The 25657-nt window shown below is 40.9% G+C and overlaps 1 protein-coding gene across 3 annotated transcripts; it reads left to right on the top strand.

Annotated features, from left to right (window-relative positions):
- fgd5b (FYVE, RhoGEF and PH domain containing 5b) lies at positions 1-22140 on the top strand. Of its 3 annotated transcripts, none has more exons than XM_084349609.1 (21): positions 1-208; positions 1162-3658; positions 8177-8330; positions 8758-8816; positions 8911-8941; positions 9410-9561; positions 9685-9841; positions 12188-12275; positions 12358-12408; positions 12832-12890; positions 13987-14058; positions 14260-14328; positions 16512-16595; positions 16873-16952; positions 17143-17239; positions 17359-17496; positions 17677-17779; positions 18897-19027; positions 19162-19260; positions 19457-19614; positions 21118-22140. In XM_084349609.1, exons 1-21 carry the CDS (start codon positions 199-201, stop codon positions 21152-21154), a joined length of 4326 nt encoding a protein of 1441 aa, XP_084205735.1. In that variant the 5' UTR covers positions 1-198; the 3' UTR covers positions 21155-22140. The 3 variants fall into 3 exon arrangements, with proteins under 3 accessions (XP_084205735.1, XP_084205733.1, XP_084205734.1); XM_084349607.1 differs by having other exon boundaries at positions 19162-19287; XM_084349608.1 differs by lacking the exon at positions 21118-22140 and adding an exon at positions 19912-20226 and having other exon boundaries at positions 19162-19287.
- The last annotated feature ends 3517 nt before the right edge of the window (positions 22141-25657 follow it).

Below are 25657 nucleotides of genomic sequence, written 5' to 3'. Positions count from 1 at the left end.
ACGATCAGCTGAGCAGCGTCTCCCTCCCAGAGGAAGATAGAGACAGAGCTGTGTTCAGTCGCACTCACCCACTCTCTCTCTATTTGGACACTTCAACTGAGTTTGGCACCGTTTTTTTTCTTTTCATGTTTTATTTGAAATAGTGAGAATCCAAGCTGCTTCCGTGGAGGAGATGTTGGAGATGGTCGCTTCGCCAAAATGAACACAGGTGAGGGGATTTGTCTTAAAGGACATGGGTGGTTTTATATTTCTTATATTAAAGCGCGTATTTCGGTTTGTGTTGGATATTTAGTTTGTTTTTAGAAAGTAGCATGAAGCCTAAAGCCGTCCGGAAGCAAAAAAAGTAATATTTGACTTTGTACATTTCTGTGAATTAACGGTGAGTCCAGCGGTAGCAACAGGATGTGAAGCAAACCAAAGTGTGTTTAACGCAGTGTTTCTTGATATCAGCGCAGAGGGCAGTGTAACGTTGGTAAATAATTCATGTTTTACCTTTCTGATAAAAAAAAAAAAGTGATTCAAACGTGATTTAGCAGCAATGGAGCTTTTTGAATCCAGAGCCAGTCTTGTAGTCACCCACAGGTTTAAAAACCCATTATTTTTTTAAAACATAAAGATTTTCTGATCTAGTTTATGGGTAGATATTAATACATGATGCTAAAAATCTTGAGTGGATTGTTATTTTCAAGGAAAGTGGAATAATGAGCTGATTTTATCAAACCTCTCTGAAAATGACCATGTGTTTTGCATGCGTTAATAAATATTCATGAATTACATGTGTTGCCTTTTTGTCGCTGTCCTTTGCTGCATTAAAAAGTATTATTCTCAAAGCGGTGAAGGCAGCCTGAGAGGGGTTTCTCTTGAATCACAGGAAGTGAGTCAGGGAAATCCCTTACATTATTTTGTACTCTTTCTCAAAGGATGTAAAGGCAAACATTAGTTGTCCTTTTATAGCCATTTTTTAGTTTGGAAAGTATGAGGAAAGTTGATTTTTTAGCCTGCTAAATTATTTCTTTAGCAAATATTGTACACATTTTGTGACCACATGAGAACATCTCGAATCTATGAGCAGTTTTAGGTCACACGGACACAATACAAATGACCTGTAAGCTATTTTAAAGCACATAATCTTACAGTTTCCTTTTCCTGTTGTTCTTTCAGACTGCACCAAGCCTTCTGTTGCTCCAAAGCCAAGATTTGTTTGTCACGCCAGTCTGAAGCTGCCCTCCCCTCTCATGTCTGCAGCCAGGGGTCCCAAACCCTCAATAGCCCCGAAACCTCAAGTCAAACCGGAGCTTAATGGAATCCAGGGAGGAGGCATTAATGGCGTCTTAGTGCCTTCAGATGGAGAGGTTGATGAAGAGCATGAGGCAGAGAACGGCCTAAACAAGGTGGTTGCAGTCAGGTTGCCTGTAGAGAAACAATTTAACGCCTACATCCTCAAATCACCACAAAAAAATGTTCAGAATGTGGAGGACGAACAGGAAGAGGAAGAAGACGTGATTCAGAAGATAGACGATGACTGGAGGTTAACTGACAGTGCTCGAACAGAGGAGGTGGACTCCCTGGAGACACTGTGGGTCAGCGATGGTGGACTCACAGCAGACTCAGAGGAGGTGGTGGAGATGGTGGACTCGGACATGACGGAGGAGATGGATGCTGAAGGTTGTGACGCGGGAGAGGCACTGGCTGACACGGATGGCCTCTCAATGGGAGACATTTCTGTTAATAGCATTGATGAGGATGCAGGCTGCTGTTCTGCTGAAGTGAAGAAGGAGCAGGAAAAGCTCCAAATGAAGGACGATGAAACAGGAGATGATTTAACTGAGTCTCTCACAGATGAACCCAGTCTCCTCATCAACGACACCAATACAGTTTCTCAAACAGATAGAGGGGAGAAAGATGAGGAATCTGCTCCTGATTATGGCATCACATGTAACATCCTAAAGTTTAGGTGTGGCCTCAAAGAGAAGGAAAAGGAAGAAAACCTACAGAACATTACTTTTTATGACTTTGACCAGAAACAGGTCAACGATACAAGTAAGAGACATGTCGCCAAAGTGGATGATCCAACTCATGAGCCTTATTACGTCTCTTCGGAGGACATTATTAACAGAGAGATGATGCCAAGAAGTCCAGTCACACCACAGAAACTTTTGTCTGTCAACAGCAGTGGACTATCAGTTGGGAAATATGCGGAAACCACAGAAAATGGACAATCCTCTGAGGATTACGTGGAGGTTGTTAACAATGGGAACAGCTGCCACAACATTGATGAAAACAAGGTAAGATCGTATCAGAAATGGGCGAATGTCAAAGCTCAGGCAGCGGAGGCCTTTCTGAATCATCTGGACTGCCAGCCAAGGTTCAGGCTGGTGTCCATCTCAGTGCCAACGGACACGGACACATCGCTGACATCTTCCCTCTCAGACAGCCAGCTGCTCTCCCCGAATGACTCCGATGTCTCCAGAGATGATCTGGAGGACCTGGATGGTCACATAGTGCCGTTTCTGGATGACACCACGGACACGGAGCAGGACTTCAGTGATGAGCACGTTTACGAAGAGCCAGGCCACAGTTCAGAGGGTGAAAATGTTTTTCCTTTTGATAAGAGGTCAGCAGAGAAGCGGTCACGCTCCCTGTCGCAGCACAATAATAATAATGTGGCTGAGATGGGAGTGCAGTTCGTTCAGAGGCCTTACATGAGTGGATTCGGACAACCTGCAATGAGCAGCAGCCCCATGTTAAGCTCAATGCTGCACAAGAGCTACACCAAGCCCCACTATTTGTCCCTGTACCCCCGCTCCCTCTCCGTGGAGGGACAGGACACGTCTCCGGGTGCCTACAGCTACCGGGAAGGATCCCCAAGACAGGGAGGTGCCATTTGTTCATCTGGAAGCTTCTCCCGCTGCTCACCTCTGTCATCCAGTGGCCTGTCGACTCCGACATCTGTAGTGGATATCCCTCCTCCGTTTGAGCTGGCCTACATCACCAAGAGGCCCATCACAAAGAGTTCCCCCTCGCTTTTCATCGAAGGAGACTCATCTGAGAAAAACAGGAAGAAGAAATCCTCCATTAAGCGCTTCCTGATGCTTAAATTTAGACGGAAAACAGACAGCAAGCCTGTGGTGGATGTCAACCCATCTTCCTTTAAGGCCTCAGCAGAGTCCAGCCACCACATACCCAGCAGACTGCTGAATCCGGATAGACACAGCATAAGTAGCTCCCCACGACTCAACTCACGATCTCTTGGTACACCTCATGTCTCTCCTGAGCCGGCTTCCAAATTCTTGTTCTACAAGGACAGCAAAACAAAAGGGAGCTCTGTGGCCTTTCTCAATCGCAGCGTTGTCCGGGTGGAGTCCTTTGAGGATCGCTCTCGTGTGCCTTTCACACCTCTTCCCCTGACCAAGCCACGCTCCATCTCCTTCCCCAACACGGATACCTCGGACTACGAGAATGTTCCTGCCCTCAGCTCGGATTACGAGAACGTTCAGGTGCCACAGCGTAGGCCTGTTCGACAGCCGCCGTTCGCAGACTTCTTTGGCCGTCCCTGTCGAGTGCTGTCCTCTGCCAATGACACTGACGGTTATGTGGACATGAGCAGCCTCCCTGGGTTCAAGAGTAAAACTCAGTCGCCTGAAGAGGAAACAGAAAGGTACGTAAACAAGACAACAAGAGTCTACAGCCATGCTAGCAGCTTTATGATGTTGTACAAAAAAGTTGTGAAACTGTGTAAAACATAAAAACAGAACACAATCTTTTGCAAACAACCGACAACAGTTTTACGAGTATTCCTGAGCCCATGTGTCCTTTATACAATCATGTTTTCACAAAGTAGTTGGAAAGAACGACATGGAAAAGTGCACTGGAACGGTCATCCAAGTTGAGATTGTTGAGAAAGGTGGTGTAACAACTATCGTGGCTATCTTCAGGCTTTAACTTTCATCTTTGTCTTAAGTTTCTTATTATTATAATGTGGACGACATGAGACTGCTTTTACGCCCTGAGTCAACTTGGAAAAAATGACAAAGAACAACCGCGTTGCTCCGCCGTCCACGAGTTTATTCACACACACACAAAATCCACTTCATGTTAATCATAACTATACATATATCTGTTTGCTGCAGGCATCCATGTTTTCCTGAGCAAATGCACTGGGACATGAAGTTGGTAAACCAGACAGACCAGAAATGATTGACTCCTGACTTGCAGTTGATTGCAGCGTAAGGCTAGTGGGGATGTCATTACTTTTGAAACAAAGTATGGGACAAATTCATATTTTTATCTTGATGATGGTGATCGAGAAAATGTCCAGGTGTCACCAAAGTCTGGAGGATCCCTCTTCTGGATCACCTGTTCAAAATGTCACAGCTATCAATGGAGTAGTTGTTGAACTATGTCAGTTTGAACCAACATGATGGACCGACATTGCTGTAGAGCCATGCTGCTAGTCATTGTGTGACTGTGTGTTCATGTAGATTGATGCTGCTGGACATAATATTAGTGATCTTTGCCATCTTTTACGCTGAGCACAAGTCTTTTTTATTACTGCTCGGCCACTGTGAGGGTTTAACAATGCCACTGGGGAGGAGGATTTATCACTATTTATTATGTTGAGTCCCCTGATGCTGTGGTCACAGCAGACATGGTTGTGGTGATGAGAGGTACAGTAGAGAGGACAACGGAGTAGCTTCCTTTTTGCTATGCAGTGAGATGTAGTGAGCTGTGATGTGTCTGTGTGCTGTTGAGGCATGTTGGGTGGTAGAGAAGGAAACGCTGGAGGTGGAGGTAGAGGTGGTCTCTTCAGATCTAAGTGAAAACAGGCTGGTTTCATTCATAAATCATCTCTTGAGGGGTAAAAACAGGTTCCTGTGTTGATGCTGAAGGTAGAGCCTCTGGTGTCCCTGCTGTGGTGATATTTGTTGCTATGATCAGCCATGCTGTGCTAACATTAACCCATCCCCCCAGCATTCCTGTTGGCTGTGCCCATATCACACCGGCCGCTCAGGATGATTAATAGTCAGAGCATTGTAGAGTCATTGCTCTTCTCTATCCAGTCAGGAACAACGTGCTGAGATAAAATCTCAGTATGTTCTGTAGTCAGCAGTTGTACACTGCAGTGGTTCCTCCTCATCACTGTGGTTGTTGTTGTGTGTGCATGAAAAACTGTACAACTGAGGCTCTGAAATATCTAGTTTTGTGAAATGGAGGGCAAACATTTGGCTTGATATTAAAACTTAATGTTTTGTATTTCCTAAAATACACATGATACACCCACTCTTCATTGTATCCTCTACTTCACTCTGCTGGTGCCTCCATCCTGTGGCTTCAGTCACAACAACATGATGACTAATTCCCCCATCAGTCTTTTTCTCAAATGAGTGAGTTTAAACATTTGTTTATTGTTTGCAAGCATCAAGTGATCCAGAATATAAATATCAGCCTGTGTAGATTCTCAGGGTTCACAATGAGCGTAATTGTACTGGTAGTTTCAGATTTCAGCATTTGGCCACATAGTTGTTTGTAATTTGTAGAAGGCTTTGTCTGTGTGTGTTTTTCTGCAAAATGCCAAACATTTAACTCAATCACCAGAACAAATGTTAGCTAAGTACATTTCTGCAAAACCACCAATAAGTTCAAACTGAACGTTTCTTTATGTTGCAACTTTATTTGTTTAGGTTGATTATCATTTCTCTCTTGTAACAACGCTGTGCTATTGCTCCGGCTAGGTATTACACACACGCCGTTTTTGTTAGCATGGATGGAGATGGTTTGACTTCCTGTAAAAAATAGCCAGTTTTGACATCACAACGCTGGAAATTGTGACTCGAACTGTGGTCTTGTTAGCTATAATAACGCAACCATCAGCTCCAACTCCTGAGGTGAAAGGTGGTTAACAAGAATAGAATGTGAATGTGATATGCCATGTTTGGTACAAATGTCAACCTTTGAGGTATCTGTGGCGACTGGGCTGAAACATTTGTTTTTCCATCTTCAGAAATTGTGAGGATTCTCACAACACACAATGAGAGCATGCCATTCTGGAAAAAAGGAAATTGCAATTGGCTTTTTCCACAATTTTCAGGCATTATGTACCAAATGATGAATTAATTAATCAGAAAATAATGGGAAGACTTGTCCCCAGGTCCCTGTTTCTGAATAATTAATGTCTGATAAAAATAATATTGTTATTCCAGTCAGGTAAGACAAAAGTTATATGCAAACAGCTGCCCTCTTGAACAATGATAAAGGAGACCTATTTTGCTTTTGCTTTTTTTGTATTTCCCACAGTATCATTTGTTCTTGCATGTAAAAGATCTTGAAAGTTAAAAAGGTCAAAGTCCGCACCAACAGAAGCTCCTCTCTCCCACAGAAAACACTGCTCCTTGAACGTCTCGTCAGTAGTCCCGCCTTTAATTCATTGATTTTGTGACATCACACTACACCACTATGTCATACATTTGCATAGTTATGCCTAGTAGCTAGTTTGCTGGTAAGAAGTAATTAAGCACAACTGCTCTGTGGTTGTTAATGGTGCTGGCTCAGGAGAGTGTGAGCTGACCAATCAGAGCCGTCTGGGTATTCGGAAGGGATGCCCTAAAGAGACGAGAGCTGAAACAGAGCGTTTCAGACAGAGTGTTTTGAGCATTAAAGCATGTTAACCTATTCTAGTAGTAACCAAAAAATAAAATTATTAAGATGAACATGATCATAATATGTCTCCATTAAATGAGCTTTATCAGGTTCCATATTATGTCATTATTCTTTTATTACACATCTTATTTGTACCCCTTCCCATACATCGATGGCCTCGACTCAACACATTTTTTAAGCACAACCTGAAAAACACATGTCTCTGAACGATGACAAGTAAGACTTCACAGTTTAGTAAAACATTGGATGCTTCATTTAGCACTAGGTTTTATCTCTTTCTTTTCTTTTTCATATCATTGCTTCGCCACTGTGAAGTACACAATTTTAATAACAACTGTTTAAAAACAGCAGTGTGATTGTCATTTTCCACACACTTTGAGTTTCCAGTGAAAACAGTAATCACAGCAAAGCAATATCTGGATGGACAGTGGAGTCAGTGGTTGAGGCTGTTAGTTTTACAGTACCCTGAAGGGACAATATTGGCACATCATAGTTTGGAGATCATTGGCGTCTTTGCCCCATCACTGCTATCACCGGAACAAATAGGCTCACCAATGAACCTGAGGCGAAAAGAAAATTACTATTTCTTATCTGCTCCTGTAATTCATCTCCATAGATTTTGCCTTGAGCCTTCGTACAACAGAGCAGGACTGTGAGAAGAGGCAGAGGCAGTTTATGTGGAGTGATATAAAAGCCTAATATAGAAACTGTTCATGTAGTTTGAGGTTCAGACACCCCCCTCCCTGGTATCTCATCCAAAGTTTGATCCCCTGAGCAGTAATGGGCCATGCAGCTCTAATGTGTGTGGTGCAGAGATCTGAACTGCTCACATATGTTGTTCATAATTTGCATCTCAGTGGGGTTAAATCCACTGGTGCTTGGAGTAAAACATGGCAGGAACATTGGCAAGGCAATTGGTCACATAGAGGACTAATGCATCACTACTGTAACTTAAGGACGTGTTTGTATTTGCATATCTTACACTCCCCGCTGAGCTGCAGCCATTAGCATATTCATTTGTGCTCCCTGCAGAAGAGAATCTTGTAGCATAAAACACTGACATGCGTCCCTGGTCGGGTACAGTTGTCACCGCAGGCACCTCGGGATCACTTTATTGGTTCTCCAGACCTGCAATGTTTTATCTATTCACATTTGCTTCTAACGCTGAATATGTTTATTATAGCGATATTTCAATGCAGACCACCATAAAGGACCATAAAGATGGTTTGGATGGTTAAATGAAATTCATCTGATTTATTCTCAAATGATAGAGGTTTGAGGACTGAACACAGTTCACATTATGTAACCACTGCGTCAAAGTTGTGGTAAAAACCCTGTAGTGAATGGTAAAAAGTGCTACTTTAAAGACTTGGCCATTTGTTTCCGACCTTGGCGTCAGGACCCCATCAAGGCGTCAAAGAATTCTTCATTTTAGGGGGGCACAGTTTGATTTTGTTTGTCGGGAGTCAGTTATCTGTAAGTGCACACATCATTTATTGAGCCCCTTCTTTCTCACCAGTGCCTACACAGAAGCCTACAACGTGTGTTCAGTGGCAGTCGCTCCAAAGACTGTTTCAGTGGGTGATGTCAGGGGAGAGATGGCGGGTGAGGAAGACCAAGGACGTACCTCAGAGGAGGAGGAAGGAGGCATAGACAGCAGCTATGACAGACAGGTAAGTTCTGATAAATGTCTGTTGCATTTGTGTAAAGATGGAAAAAAGCAATTTATTTCTATACCAATGTGGGAATTTTAGATTCCTATTGTGAACTTTTAGATGTTCTTTATAGATTTTATGAAAATTAAACTTATGATTATACTTACAATATAATGACATATTTGAAGAACAGAACATAATAAAACAAAGTGAAATGTTTTTCTCTTTGGGCAATTGCAAAATTGCCCTCACAAGCCACGATTTTAATGCGGGTTAATGGAGGTTAATGGGCTACTACACGGCTGTCCTCATTATTTAGAATTTGATTGTCGCTTGGAGACGATGTGGAGAGAGGAGCCAGCGATATTTGTTGAACTGCTGCCAAAATGCTTTAGCTCTTCCCAACCCTGGGCTTATTACAAGTAAATACTATGATTGTTTACAGCCTGACGGACGATCCAGGGCCTTTTACATCGCCAAAGAGCTGGTGGATACGGAGAGATTGTAAGTTACTAATTTCCCTTATCGGTCATCTCTGCATATCGGTCCAAATTAATCAGGTTCCTGTTTAATCATGTATTTATATGTCTGTCCACAGACATGTGAAAGCCCTCAAGCTCCTGCAGGAGGTAAGTGATCAATATGCTCCTTGAATTTACTATAGCAGTATAATTCTCATGTATGTAACTAGATATTATCTATGTGAGGAAATTACAGTAGCTTCTAAAATAGGCCGATCTGCAGAACCACTGGGTCAGTTAGGGCTTTATGCTTTGCTCAAGGGCACCTCAGTAGTGATAATGAGGGAGGAACAAGTGCTTCCCTTTCACTTCCCTTCCCAGATGTTATCCCTCTGGTGTTGGGATTAAATTAGTGAACCAGACCTCCACTGCTCCGGCGTTCTTATCTATGATGATGTCTCTTGATATAATAGCTCATGTACTCCCTGCTGTCAGATATGATCTTTTTATACTATTACAGAAGAATGGAAGGAAAGGCATTTGAGAAAAGCAGACTGTGGTGAAATGTTAAGTTTAGTTAGATTTTAATGTAAACTATGAAATATAACCGTCCCTCCACACTCGCCCGTCCACCAGGACTTTCGGGAAGCAGTGGGGGCAGCAGTCGGAGATGAGGGGGAAGCTGTGTTGGATGAAGAGAGGCTTCGAGAGATTCTCAACGAGCTGCCTGATGTTTACACGCTGCATCGCCGAATCCTCAACGAGCTGGAGAATCGAATCCGAAACTGGTGAGACTTCTTCTTCCCTTTTCTTCCACAGAATTCAACATTAAAGCAGCTCGGAAAGCATTTTACATGTGAACACTGTTGCATGCTGCTTCCCTTCCATCTCACCTCTGTTTTTCCATCCAGGGAGGAAAGCCAGAGGATTGCAGACATCTTCTTATCCAGAAAAGCAGAGTTCTTGGTTTTCACCACTTATATCGGCCACTACGACCGAAGCATGAACCTGCTGGAAGACAGCTGCCGAACTTCACCTGCCTTTGCGGCCATTGTTCATCAGTTTGAGGTCAGTGCTACCGTCCTTCTCTGTAATAGTTTTACACAAACATATGCATGTATATGCGGGTTGTTTAAATGTAGGTAGACCCGCTAAATGCCTATAGATGAGTTGCCTTTCTGTTTTTTTCTGGTGTGTCACACATGGTGTGTTGGTTTTATGTTCAGTGTAAAAGGGGTTTAACTCTAAACTCAAAACATGTAACGCAACATATAATACAGTCTATGAAAACTAGCATGTTAAACCCTGTCAAAATTGTGATTTAGATTAAGATTTTAGTCACACATAACACGATATGAATAGATCTCTCTACAAGGTCAAATCAGAGGGCCTCATACTTCTGTATTTGTATTCCGATATGCAAATAAAAAACAAAACACAGTACATCAAGTGAATTTATATATATGACATTTAATACTCTCACTGGCTCCTCAGCGAGGGAAATCTATGTGCTCTTTGTCCTCCTCTTCCCTAACTGACGTGTCATACGAAGGTTTTGCTGTTTGGAATAACTGAAAACTTCAATATAACTTCACATATTTGATTGTTATCAAGAGCCTCCCTTATCTTCACGTCACCCCTATCAGCAGAGTTCAGTATAAGAGAGTCCCTTGTGACTAAAAGTAAAAGATGCAAACCTTTAACAGGTTCAAGCAAAAGGCCAACAGCTAAATGAATAGGAGCAGTAATTTAATTTAAAGCATCACCTACACAATGTTCTTGGCTGTTAATAGACACTGTCATGACACCCGGAGGAAAAACAGACGTATGTTAAGATGTTAAGAATAGATGATGGTATGAGCCACTCAGAACAACAATTAAACACTTAATGTCTCTTTGAAAACAAGGGAATCTTAAATTTTATGTAGGATGTGTTTCCCAGCAGCTTTTCTGAGCTCCACAACACATCCAGACGATGCACTTTAGTGAGGAGTTTTAATTAAATCAATTAAATGACCAGACACAAGACAGCATTTTTCAAACAATCCAGCTATTAAGTTGATAAGTTGGAACATGAAACTGTTGAGCAACACTGTTGAATAGAATAGGATACGATAGTATGCTTGGAAGTTCAAGAGGGAGATTGCAGCATGTGTTCACTATCCACTCATTTACAATCAGGTATTATCCGGCCATGGACAGTTTTCATTATTTTTCCCTTTGGTTTATAGAGCACGGAGGAGAAGTCTTTGCAGAGGTGGACAGTTTTCTCTGTCTGATTTAGGAGCATTCATTTTTAAAAGTCCTGAGATTCTCTTAAGCCTGTTGTGTTTTAATATCAGTGCAGTAAGCTCTTTCACATAATTTTCTTTCATTAGTTTTATTGATTATTAGTTTTCACAGGAAACAGCTGACAAGAAACTACTGAATAGTTTCCTATGCTTTTGAATTCAACCAAAGACCAAAAAACTAAAGCGCTCAGTTGAATATTACTAAAGACGCACAACCAGTTAATTGAGGACAGCTGGTGCAAATTGTTCCCCAATTGGAAAATAGCTGATTTTTAGGTCACTTGTAAAGACTATGGTAAGGGTTCGCTAGTAGTGGTTATGGATAGGATAAGTCTTCTGGATATTAAGTAAGTAAGTAAGTAAGTAAGTAACAAAACCTGTCTACTAACAAATAATGCTGATTTTGAACCGTCTAAAGTCTCGGTAGTAAGAGGAAACACCATAGAGTGATTGCTATCTGTCCACTCTTGTTTAACCTCGTTTTCTATCACTCTCTCTCTTCACCTTCTTCGCCTCTTCCACCTTTTGTAAAGTCTCCATAGTTATTACAGTTGTTCCACTGTTACCTGGGAATAGCAACCTGGGAAAACAATTCTTCCTGTTTTGGTTGCCCAATGGCAGATGCACTTTTTTGTGCCGTAATGCTGCCTTCTTTTTTTGTGGGAGAAATACTCAGATGGTGCCGTTTTCTAGTGCTATTACACCATGCAATTAATTTTGACTTCAGAATGATCAGTAAAAGCCAAATTGCCAATTTATAGTACGTAGAGGTGTGAGCATGGCTGTCTTTGCGGATTCACACATACAAACAAGCGTACAGACACTTGTTTTCTTGTAAGGTGCTGTGCTGACCAGCAGTCTGTGTTATTGGCCCTTGTTCACACTTAAAATATGAGTATTGCTGCTACTCAAGGGTCCAGTGATGTTTTATAATTTGCTTCTCAGCAGAACTTGCACTTTCTTTGCCAAAGTCTTTCTTTTTTTACACATTCAGATATCTGTCAATTGTTTCAATCAGTATTACATTGGCCAGAGTTCACGTGGGTTATTTCAGTAAATCTGTTTCTTGATGAGTAGCAGTGATACAGTGAAAATGCTGAATTTGGTTGATTTGTCTCAGCAGCAGAGCCCAGCCGGGGAGAACGTGTCTCTAAAACATCAGCTCCTGCAGGTCATTGTTCGTGTGGCTCAATACCGCATGCTCCTCACCGGTGAGTCATGTGTAAAGGATGAATCAAGGAAAAACATATTTTACTCATAGTGGTTGCATTCATTATCTCACTCCTTTCACAGATTATCTGAACAACCTCTCCCCTGATTCCAAGGAATATGAAGACACCCAAGGTACCAGAAACTAACAGCAGAACCAGTGTGGACAGAGCGGCTCACAGGAGAGCCTCTGTGTTTGTAGCTCTGTTCACAGCAAATGTGTTTGTGTTCATTTGACATGGAGAGATGGCCGTGAGAGAGCCAATGTAGTTCTTTTTGTTTTGGTAACCCTCCAGACAGTCATTTCATGTGTAATTCATGAGAAGACCCGTGTCAGACACAATATCTTTTATCTCCGATAAGGGAGCCAACCCAGTCCAGGCTTGTTGACACGGCCGGGCTCCTCACTCATTTTGAGTTTTAAATTTGGTGACTTTCTACACAGAGACAAAGAACAAAGAAACATCTCAGGAATTATGAATATTTAAGGTGAATATTTACACTTCTTCTCATTAAGTGTCTTTCCTGATTCCTTCTCTCTGTGTTCGACTCATACAGCTGCTGTGGCGGTAGTGTCTGATATTGCAGATCAAGCAAACGACAGCTTAAAGCATGGGGTGAGTATCATGTGTAGGCGCATGTAAACAAACATTTGCATCCAGAACTACATATCTTATTTTCAACCTAAACCTCTCTACAGAGCACACAGACATTAAAACACACATCAGTGGCGTCCCTCACATTAGTAATTCTAACAATATGGGCTGTGTCTGTGTGACGAAAGAGTCCAATTCTGTTCATTTATAAACAACTCGACCTCTTACAACTTTAAGTTCTTCCCTGTTCAGTCATCCACCTAAAGTTTGGCTCCTAAACAGATTACTCATTACGGAAAGTTAACTGCTCTCTGAGTAAATGTAGCGTCACTTTTCACAGTACAGATTTGACTAAGTGTAAACAGAAGAAGAAATATGAGCAAATTATCAAAATGATATCACTAAAACCAGTCTCCTATCTCTAATGTTACCATATAGATATAAACACAGGTTTTACACACAAAAATGTGAAGACGTCCATAAAATTTGACCTTTTTTGACACTAATTCGATCTTTAATGTTAAAACTGGATGACAATTTACTTAATAAGGGATATTTTGACATTTGACATTAATCTTCAAGGTAACAGGGACCTAAAGACTTCATATAAATGCTGAAAAAAAGTAATAGTTTCATCTGAATTGTGTGGAGTAAAGTGTAAAATAGCAGAAAATACCTACAAAATACCTAAAAATTGTACTTAAGTCAGTACTTGACTAAATGTACTTAGTTACTTTTCACCACTAACGGTCACTTTACCAGCTTAACACCAGAAAGTTAGCATTGACATTTGTGAGCATGTTAGCATGTTGAGGTAGCATTTAGCTCAAAGCATAACTGTTCCTAAGTCTCAACGAGCCACTTTGCATGGCTCTCGTTTGTGGTGGCTAGTAACAGCAGTTATAGAGTCTCATGTCAAATTATGACATTTTTGAGCCGTCTGGCTCATTCTGAAGAGAACAATATCTGACATACCAGCCTGATCCAGGTGATAACAAACAAAAGGAGTCATGAAAATAGTCGAGCAGAAGAAAATTGTTTGGGGTTTCTGGTACTGCTTATTCACCGTTTCTTTTATTTCAACGTCTCTCTGTTCTTTACTCTCTTCGTGTCTCAGGAGAACTTGTTGCGTCTGGTCAACATAGAGTACAGTGTCCGTGGCCAGCGGGACCTGCTGCAGCCTGGCAGGGTATGACTCTGATAACAGCATTGTTTCTGTCTGTTGATTGCCAGCCCGCCCTGTCTGCCCTGCACCACCCCTGTGTTGCCCTTTACACAATCATTCAGCTGGGAATCCCCAGCCGGCCTGGGTTTAACAACAACATTAATTACTGCAGATGCCCTCCATGTGTCATGACTCGTGAAGTTTATGTGTACTTTTTTATATCAGGTCTTTGTGAAGGAGGGCACCCTGATGAAGGTCAGCAGGAAGAATCGACAGCCCCGCCATCTGTTTCTGGTAAACGCTGCTTCCTGTTTGTTGTACATAAGCTACCAGACACATGTGGTTGAACTTTGGCATATTTTTTATTATCATCATGTAACCACGGTGAGTTTTTAAGTCATCTCTGTCTAAACTTTTGGCATTTTCTGTCTGGTCTGTTTCTGCGTCCAGACTGAGCTATTAAGAGCAGGGTTTCCTGGCAGGATGTTTCTGAATGCTGACTTCCTGAGCCAGTTCTTTACTGACAGCACAGGGAAGGTCAACACCAGCTCCTTATGAACTGAAGGATCCATGTACACCTGTGACCTTTTACAATCCTGTCTGCTAAATGTTAGTCTGATGTATCTGCAGCACCTATAATGTGGGCAGTGTTTTCACGTGAGTAACATAAAAGTAACTAAAGTTAACCGCAAGAGGGATGTGATTAATGAAGTTTTATGTTTAAACTAATAACTTATATTTCAGTTGAAAAAGAGATCATCATAATGAGAGATGAGATAGCCCTGAAATGTTATAATCAAGAGAGATTAGAAAATTACACGCCTTCGCAAATTATCCATAGAGCTTCATCAAACAAGCTGCTTTTCCCTCCTGTGGCTTTTTCAAAATTTGTGGTCTGGGCTCGACACTAAAAAAGCTCGTAAAACATCTCTTCTGGAGGAATGTTGCTAATCCTCGCTGCATAACTTTTATCCTGCCTGTTTAACCACCCAGAAGGTGATCATGAGTTATCAGCTATTATTAATGTTGGAGACAACACAATAAAACAAGTCTGCAGGAGCTGACAGCCTCAAACGAAAGTAGTAAAACACACAGGGGCAGTGAGTAAAATGAGTCACTGGAAAAATAATACAGAGGTTAATGATCCAGTTTGATATCATCATTGATATCTGTTTATTGAAGTATCCCACTCGTGTATGATCATAAAAATCCACAGTATGGGGTTTCAAATTTATAAATCCCCTCCAAGACATGTTTTAAGACATGAACAAATACTCATAGTGTTAAAATTCTGCCAATTAATCCATTACTTCTCCCTCATTGAAAAAAAATCTAGAATTGATGAACATGCAAATGTCTGTTCAGCATGGACAACACAATGTGTTCAAACAAAATAGACACATCAGAGGACACGTAATGTCAAATAAGACAAATTAACTCAGCTCTTTCACATTTTAGATGTGTTTTAGTGTTTTTGGCGCATTCAAACTGAACGTTAAAGTTGTAGCATTTGATAAATCTTAAAAATGTTGCTACTCATAGTCTCTCTCCACTCTGTGTTTGTAAATGATATTGACATTAATGTGACATCACATGCAAAGCCTCTATTGAACTATTTTAATTATCTGGGGAATTTTCCTCTATTTTTCACAACACAATATATACAGCAGAAAACCAAAATATTGCCAGCTTTTTCCCAAATCCCAAAAATATTTTTCTTTCATTACTGGACACAAGATGTCGCTGAAAAGTAAATTCTCAGTGTACGAGCACTGCAGGTTTTCACATCACACTTGTTAAAGTCTTATACTGGACAATGAGGCCTCCTAGTTGTGATGTCACAAAGTCATGCTTGTCCATACCTGTCTTAAACTCAGATTTAAGTGATAACAGCCTTCTAGAGTCAAATTCTGCACATACTTTGTGTCCTTCTGTAGAGTGAAACTCCAAGTGAAGCAACAATAAGCACATTGCATATGGAAGTTGAGTTTGTGTTTAATATTTGAGGTCTAAGTTAACCAGTAGAGATCTGTACTGTGTGGAGTGGACGATGGTGGAGGTGGTGATGAGGTTGGTTCCCTTCAGGGGGAGATTGAGTGTGTGTGTGTGTGTGTGTGTGTGTGTGTGTGTGTGTGTGTGTGTGTGTGTGTGTGTGTGTGTGTGTGTGTGTGTGTTGAGCTGGTAGACATGCAGCATGTTGTGATTATGCCAACACTGTGCCCAAAATGAGAGGAAAACTACATTGAGTTTGGTGTGAAGTTTGACCACTGAATCAGCTGTGTGAAATCATGTAGTAGAGGTTGAGTTTTATATGCGCTTGTAGTGCCACCTACTGGAGAATTCCTGCACCTGCATGAATAATGAAGTCTGGGCAGCTGAGTGTTCAGACTGTTTTACTTTTTATGGTATCTTTTCATGTATTTGTGTGTTCTGCAGATTTGCTGTGAGCAACGAGTGTTATTTCTTTCTGTTACTAGATGAATGATGTGCTGCTGTACACCTACCCTCAGCAGGACGGGAAATACAGACTGAAGAATACTCTGCCACTCACTGGGTTAAAGGTCAGGGCCTTTCATTAAGTAACCTAATTTTGTTCTCTCTTTAATTGTTTAACCATGTTTTCACTTCAACATTGATATTCAATTAAAATGAGAAATAAAAACAGTCATGAAAGCATTAAAAGAAACTGATTTACGTAAGTGATTTACTCGTTTGCAGTAAAGAGAGAATGTGAGAATAGAAAAATATGTTTTTCTCAAACTGTCAGACTGTAAATGTTTGCCCTTTAGTTCTCTGCCTGTCTTTCTGTTCTGATTTCTGATTTTTACTGATTCCCAGGTCAGTAAACCCATCATGGAAAATGTCCAAAATGCACTGAGGATTGAAGGAATGGACATATCCATCACTTTGTCTGCAAGGTGGGTCAAACTTTACTGGGTCCTGTTTGAATAATGGATAATATCTATATTCAAAATATGTAAATTGTGTAAAATGTTTACTACAGCAGACGATATTGTCCATATTTGGTGTTAATAACTTTTATATGGCTTCACCTACTGAATTATTTCAGTAATAACAGTGTTGTGTGTTTCTGTGTATTTTTTGCAGTTCCTTCATTGAAAGAGAGGACTGGTTTTACACTCTGAGCCGCACAGTGACCGAACACACACGGGGATCTGTAGCATTCAACAGCTGCTCAGGAGAAGTGAGCAAACTCTTCTTCTCTGTATTGATCTGTTGAGTCATTGTAACATTTTCTTGTTATAAGTTATCGTCGTCAATATCTATGTGATACAGCAGGTTTTCTCTCTGTGTTTGTTCCAGGGCAGGGATCGTCTGCGTCTGTCTCTGGGAGAGAAAGCTCCCACACTTGTTCCAGTCTCACAAGTGATGATGTGCATGAACTGCACATCAGATTTCAGCCTCACTCTTCGGAGACACCATTGCCACGGCTGCGGAAGAGTGAGTCACACACACAAATCAAACACAGCGTTCCTTAAACACTTCAATATCTGTGAGACAGGATGCAATAAATATTGTCCCTTTAGCCAGTGTTTATTGTGCTGCATGCACTCACAGTTTCCTGAGCGTTTTAATGTGTATTTGATATAATCTGTGGTGAATTTATGTTGTTTAATGCAGATTGTTTGTCGGAGCTGCTCCAGGAACAGATACCCACTGAAATACATGAAAGACCGCATGGCCAAAGTGTGTGATCACTGTTACAACGAGCTGAAGAAAAGAGGTGGGAAAACTCATCAATTTGATTTGTCACTCTGCTCGTCAGCCCACAATTTTTAGTATCGCTGTTCATCACTAATTGTAATCAGTGGGGGACCCACTATCATACTTGCCAACCTTGACACCTCAGAAATAGGATTTCAAACCAAAGTGCAAGTCTGTGGTCATCCCCCCTGTTTTTCTGCATTCTGGTGACTTTTAAAGAATGAAAACAACAACATGATAAGTACAATCCAACAGCATTTTTATATAATTTTAATTTTACTTTTAATTCCCAGTAAACTTTAAGTAATACATTTTCATTCATTGTTTTGCCCCTGACCCTTAGAGAGTCTGTGTAGTCTGTTTCTCCAGGACTTATAGAATTTGCTTGAGTATTTCTTTCTCTTGTCCATTTGTCTGTGCGTCTCTCACTCAATGAGGAGGACGAGGCGTATATTAGGCTAGACCACAGACAGTGCCAGAAACAGGTTATGATAACTAAAAGGGGGAAATGGTGTGAAAATCAGGAGAAATACAGGAGAATTGTGACTCCAGGAGGAAACTGAGAAGGAGAAGTTGATCCGAAATCAGACAGTGTTGGCAGATGTTTTACAGGAAACATGTTCATAAAACAGAGAGGGTAGTACATTCGGAGGCTGGTGGAAATAGAGGAAAAATTACATTACATACAAAATTACATCAGTACCAGTTGCACCAGTATATAATAAGCTTTTATAGGTCCAAAGGACACTGGGTATAGTATGAAGATCATGTAAAATGTATAAATAAATGATGATTAGTGTGTTTCATACCTCGGTAGTGAGCTCACACTCAAGTTTATTTAATCTGTGTGTAAGTTTCAATGAATTTTCATCAGTAAAGGAAAACCTCTTCTCATTTTTCCTTTCCTTCTTTCCAAAATCATATTTCACATTTGTGGAAAACAAGTCACCATATTGTAACCATGGTCACTTATCCATACCCCCACTATGACTCAACACAGAGGGATGTAACCTCTGCTGTGGTATAGGTCAGACACGGAGGTTGTGCAATGACCCGTCTGTTTCTTAGTTGGTCAGTGTGGTGTTATAGTCTGGTCCCTGTCCTCTGTTGTAAAAGGCATGTGTATATTTCTGCAGGTGGAGACGTGTCTGCAGGTAAGAACAGCCCTCGTCCAAACCGCTCCAGTCGTCCTCTCTCTGCTGTGTTCCAAAACATGCATCCTCCCAACATCTGGAGACATCGGAAAGGCACCGTCTCCTTCAACCAGGTACACCTGCAACATGTCAGTTTCTCTCTCTGCAGAGAGGTTCACTGCACAGTGCTTATGTGGAAGTCATCAATGCCATGTTTTTTAAGTAACATTGCCAATTATCAATCCTTTCCTGCTCCTACGTTGTGCAGGCGACCGTGTCCGAGGAGGGCTCCATTAGTGGCAATCTGCAGCGCAGCAAGAAGAGCAAGAGGAGCTGGAAAAGACTGTGGTTCCTCCTAAAAGACAAGGTGCTTTACACCTATCGAGGTCAAGAGGTGAGGGGAAACATGCACTCCCCTTTAACCTGAACAGCACATATTCACACTTAAATAGATAGTGAGAGCCATCAGATGTCTGAAAATAACTAAAAGTGTTAAAATGCCCTCAGTTACATTACTGTATTTTAATCCATTCCTGTTCTGCTGATGAATTGTGTGTCTGCAGGAGAAAGTAGCATCGGAGAGTTTACCTCTGCTGGGCTTCACGGTGAAGCTACCGGACAAGCAGGAGGGAGAGGAGGAGGAGGCCAACATCTTCCAGCTTTACCACAAAAACACTTTGTACTACACCTTTAAGGCTGTGGACAACCACACAGCCCAGAGGTGAGCAGCCATTGACAGCTGTTTGAAAATGTTCTTATATCAACAATTACAAGATTTAGTCTGACTTCACTGTGCAAATATAACTTACTGTAGTATGAAAGTCCTGTCTTGCTGACTGAAGCTAAAACAGACTCACCATAAGCTGATGTGTTTGCTAGTGTGAATGACTCACAGGGCTGCTTTTGATAAGTTGTTGCTATCTGGGAGAAAACTCAGCAAAACAGTCAAATGTATAACTCTCAGTTGCTCAGTGGGTTCCAACAGATTTATTTTTTGTCCTTCTTGACCAAATAACAGCCATGTCATCCTTGACCAGTGTTGGTGAAGCTACTTTGGAAGCTACCAATTATTTCTTACTGGAAGAAGCTGAACCACAGAAAAGCTGCCAGAAAGTTTGGTTAACTACTTTATTTTTTTTTTAAAATTGTACATTGGATATGAAAATAAAGAGGTGGAAAGTACTAAAGTAAAAATGCTTTTTTTTTGCTGTACTTTAGTAGATTTTTCAGGTATCTGTTCTTTACTTGAGTATTTATTTTTCTGACAACCTTTACCTTTAGTCCCTACAATGTCTGTACCTCAGGTTCAGTTAGCTTTACACAGAAACAACCGGTAGGAAAAGGGATACTTTTTATTTTTATACTTAGCCTGAACTTTCTTACTTAAACTTGAGTAGATAAGTTGAATCAGTACTTCTACTTTTACCAGTCTTTGTTTTACTCTTGCCACCTCTGTGAAATTATAATAAAATATAATACAAAAAAGTCACATGCCAGCAAAAAATGCTGCTTAATTGAGTTTACTGCAAAATTGCCCACTTTTTCACAGGTCATAAATAAATAAATAAAATACCCCACTTTTCATGGGAAAGTGCAAGAAATGTCAACTTTGGTTTTATACCTGACTTCCAGAAACTAGTGTTCAGGTGTTACACCAGGCAGGATTACTCAGTGAGCCAGGTAACTTTTAAAATAGCATGTAACAACTTCTCTGAACATTTGTTAGATAAATCAATACAATAACTGATACCTAGTATATTCATGTTTTCTGTTCCATTTATGGCCCAAAATTGTTTGTTTTTTCAGTAGTAAAACTTGAATGAATGTAGTTGAACAACCAGCAAGCTATTGCAAAATGCAGTTAAACATATAGTTTCATTACATGTAGTTCACTACTCCCCAACACTGCTGATTACATGGTCTGAAGTGGAAATATGAGCTTCACTAAGTGTTGTTGTGTGAGTGTTTTCTCTGAGCAGCAACAATGTGTGCAATGAGTTGTGTGCACAGAAACAGCAAAGTTAATAAAACTCACTCCTCAAGGCAAAATACTATACATTTTCAAATTCAGAAGCGAGCTATAAAATTAGCTCAATTAATAATGTAGCCGTCTGTCATGCCGCCAAGCACATAGCTGAAAGTTTGAAGTAGACGGAAATTACTCTTTCAGCAAAACTGCAGCTCATGTTGTTCTTCCCTAATGTGGAATCCTCTTCTCATACAGGTGGGTTAATGCCATGGAGGAAGCCACAGTTTTATAGAGCCGGCCACATCTGGACGGCCTCGTCCTCTGCTCCGAAACAGACTGTGACACCAAGAAGGGAACACGGAATAAAACACAATATTTGATTATGTCTGCAAGTTTTAACTTGCCTGGCTGGGCTGAATAAAAGAAGACATGGTGTTCTTTGAGAGGGGACGCGATTACCTACTTTGTCAACCTCCAGTGTCCCCTGCCTGCTGCTACAGCAGGTGTGATGCTGAGAGCAGCGAGAGGCGTTGGCCCAGATACCTGCCTGTGTGGAACATTACATTGATGTGTCCTGTATCTCCCTCAGCAGCTGGTCAGCCGCATTCCTCCAAATCATTGAGGGGAACGTAGATTGTAGAGACGAAAGATATTCTAGGATTTTTCCAATGCATCTATTATTTCAGAACATGAGCAAATCATTTGAATAACTGAACACACACTTTAACCACAGTAATCTTACTGTCTTTCCATAGAGGCTGATGAAACCTCATTCAAAAATGCAAATGTTGAATGGCCTTCAGCCAAAAAATTTGATTTAGTTCTGCTTTCATTTCAACATGTGTTCTTCCACTGGATTCAAAGCATCTCTATGACTTATACCTTGAAGAACAGGCTGTATCAGAGAATGAGTAATTTTATATGTAAAGATGTGTCTGTAGCTTTACCATGTACTGTATTGTTGGAGATGGTCCTGCCAGTGGATAAATATGCTTTTTTGCACTGATATAAAAAGGAATGAAACTTAAAAAGGAATATGAGTGTACCTTCATCATAGAGGCCAACTGTACTTCACTTAATGGACATGCTTTTTGAGAAAAATGGTGGCAATTCAATCCAGAACAAGCATAATGTAAATTCTTCATGTGCAGATTGTTTTGCCCTGAATCAATGATTTCACTGATCTACATCAGTGTCATGGACTTTGTACTGTACTTTGATGATGATTATTTAGTTTAAATTTCTAACAATGTTATTTTAAAATCAAGTAAAAGAGGCTATAATGATGGAAACAGCCTGTGTCTGTGTTTTCTCTTTATTCACTTCCTGTCCTCTAGATGGCAAGTGGGTTAAACATTAAAGCACAACAGGCTGTCATTGACTTCCTGTCACTGTGGCCTCACTGATGGAGCTCTGTAAATATGTCAAAAATGGAAACATTGCACTCGCAGCACCCCCTATATGAGCGTATCCTGTGTGCGCTGACATGTAGTGGATGTGTGGCCTTTTCTGACGAAGCTGGCGACTGCGTCAGATCACACTTGGGAAGACACCGGGGATTGAGTGACACACAGACCAGTGTGCTATGCGGCCAAAGAAAGGCCAGGCCTGCTCTGCTTCTCGTCTCCCCCTGAGGCTTCCTGACCCAGAATAATATCAGGCACAAAGTTTGCTTTCTGGGGCTCCTGAAAAGTTGCAGACACCTCGTCCTATATAGAGGACAGATCATTCATCACTCTGCTCTCCCTCTCTAGCCCCAGTTCTGTTTTCTCCCTCCTCTGTTGCCTCACTTTTCTCAAAATAGTGTTTCCTCTCTTTTTGTTAACATTGGTTAAGACACAAAACACAATTTCCTTACAAGTGACAGATTTTACAAGAATGTATCACCCCACACCTGCACCTGTTCCTTCTCACTGAGTCCTTCAATAAGTACTCTTAATTTGCTGTGATGAAAAGTGTACTTGATTTCATCTTTACGCAACAGAGCACAAATCAGTCGAAATATCTTTTTTTTTACCTGAATACAGAAGTGTTATATGTCAGGTTCCATACGTTAAACACAGCTTTCCTGTTTGTATTTTAACCATCCTTCTGCTTATGATTTTCCTGTCAGAGCAAAGCAGCAAGAAACAGGAAATCGTTGACTTGAGCTGGTTGAAAGGTAGACGAGACAAAAATTGGAGTAGACAGTTGATTCTGAATGTGCTGATTCATTTAATAAAGTGATGAAAGTTTTCTGTGGGTCTGATGGTGGAAAAGATAGGCTTTTTCGTTACAGCAGGGCAGCAACAGTGTCATAATCCAAGCTTACTTCCATATTGCTGCAGGCAGGAGCAATGCAGAGAGAAGCAAATAATCAATCATACACACACAGCCTACTCAATAAGGTCGGATGCATTCAGCTCTGTTATATGTGCTCAGCCTCGGAAATCATTAATAACTGATGCTAAAAAAGCTGAAATATTCATCTGAGCTAATCATTTTATTAACAACTGAGTTGTGTGAACTCTACAAACTTTCTGGTCTTTTTCAGCCTCAGTCTGAGAAGGCAATGCAGTGTTTGTGTTGATGTCGTGAGTTACAACAGCATGCTTTCTCATCGCTCATAATGTTGTGTGGGCAGCAAAGCCTCAGGGGAAAAGAAAAGATTTTATTACATAATAGCTGCAGAATTAAATAAAAAAGACCAAGAAATAGGACACAGGGGGACAAAAGCTGCATCCACTTGACATTGGCTTGACATTTCTAGGTTTGCACCTTGTCTTGTGTCTCTCGGCACCCTTTCGGAGACGGGGAGAGGGAGAGAGAAAAATATTATGTTGGAGAGGCTGGAAGAATAGAGGGACGCACTCTTATGTCCCACTTTGCAAACTCTTTGCAGCCTACACTGCCAAGTCAATGTTACACCTATTCCACCTCCCCTAAAGCTTTAAATAGCCCACTCTCCCTGTGCAGGACAAACAGAGAGAAAAACACACAGCCTTCAGCACACTCTGCACCTCTGACTGAACATTTATTATCCCTGTTGCCTAAACATAGAGTCGACATCATGCTCTCCATTCTCTCGTGACCATTCTGTCCTCAGCAACTATCTGCAGAGAGAGCAGTATAAACACGTGTCAGCAGGGCCGGCAGCTGTCACTAAGAGATGTCAAATCTCTCCAGAGCCTTTGAGCCAACACAAAGATAGTCAGATTGTACATTTTTTCTTTAATATTGAAATTAATAGTTTGACATCTTGGGTTATAGCTTTTAGCTTTCAAGCCGAGAATTGGATGAGAAGATTGATACCACTCTCTGTGTGTTCAATATGAAGCGAGCGTCAGCAGCTGGTTAACGTAGTTTAGCGAAAAGTCTGGAGACAGCAAGAGAAAGTTGCTAACAAAAGACGCCCTACAACTGAAGCTCAGGGACAGTTGCTAGCGGAGACTCCAGGAGGTCAGTGTTCTGGTCTAAGAAATACTCCATCAGAAAACACGAGCAAAACGAATTGTGTTTTTCACATATTCAATTTCATTTGGATTAAACAATCCAGATATAACCTGCTCATTAATCATTAATGAGCATTTAAGTGCTGCTAGGTGGATTTTGGACATTTGGACAGAGCCAGGCTGGCTGTTTCCCCTTGATGCTAAGCTTTGCTAGCTTCAAATATAACAAACAAATGACGTTGATCATCTCAACCAACTCTCTGCTGGAAAGAAACTCAGTCTCTTGCACAAAAAGCACAACTTTGCATACGCCAAAATCCAATTTTCTGTGAAGGTGATTCATCAATCCTTCCCTATAAACGTCTGTGGGGAGCAGATGTGACGAGTGGTTAACGTTGAGAAACAGTGGCAGTTTGGCTCGGTTTAGGCACCAAAACTACTTGGTTACAGTAAAATTAGAAAGGATCATGGTTTCGGTTAAAATAATATGTGACGTTGGCAGGATACAGGTTTATTTTTGCTTTAGCTTATTATTAAGAAGTATATTTTGATTGTACAGTTTATGGGCTATAGAATAATGACACAATTAGTGTTAGATGGTTCATATAAACATTGCTTTTATTCTGCAATTTTGTTGCCACTGAACACAAAACCTCCCAAAAAAATGAAAGCTGGCCAGCTGTGATCCAGTCAGGCTGGCAGCCTGGCACCATTTCCTTTCACGTCTCCATTACAGACTTAATGCTGCTGTCAGCGTTATTGTTGTTTTGGCTAACCTCCTGTCTGTTTTGCAGTTCGCAATCCACTCCCTTCTGTTTACATCATCACACTTACATGACTTGTTTCTTTTTTTTGGGGCGGCTCTTTGGCTCTTTCTTTTCTTCAAGTTTTTTAAGCACTCGGCCTGTGTGGTATAAGCCGTCACCCCGACTGAGCACTGAATTCGGTAGCTTTCCACTTTAGAGTTAGAAGAAGTTAGAAGAAGTCACCTTTGACTTTTGTTCTCATACAGGACTCAAAAGCTAGTCTCCTAGATAAAAGTCTGGTGTTTGTTTGACCCATCTATCTATCCCAGCCTCCACCTTATGTAGACTTTCTTGCTCTTTATAATATGTCACCTGGCATCTTGTTTCTCTATGACCTTTGCGCATAAAATGCCACACAAAACGCTCAATGTGGATGCCATTAAATGACACGTGAAAAGCAAAACAAGTGTTGTGATAACACACAAAATGACTTAACAATTGCTGTGCTAATCATACACCATTTGATGATACCAGTCTGAATTAAGTGTGATTCCCAAAATGCCAAATTGTTTCTTTAAGTCTTATCATTAAAAACAACACAGTATAATTTAAAGAAAC

The sequence above is a fragment of the Pagrus pagrus genome, assembly GCF_965226575.1.
Source record: "Pagrus pagrus genome assembly, chromosome: 3".
In the NCBI taxonomy this organism is placed as follows: Eukaryota; Metazoa; Chordata; class Actinopteri; order Spariformes; family Sparidae; genus Pagrus; species Pagrus pagrus.
Note: the sequence above shows the minus strand (reverse complement) of the source record. Positions and strands in the feature narration are given on the sequence as shown.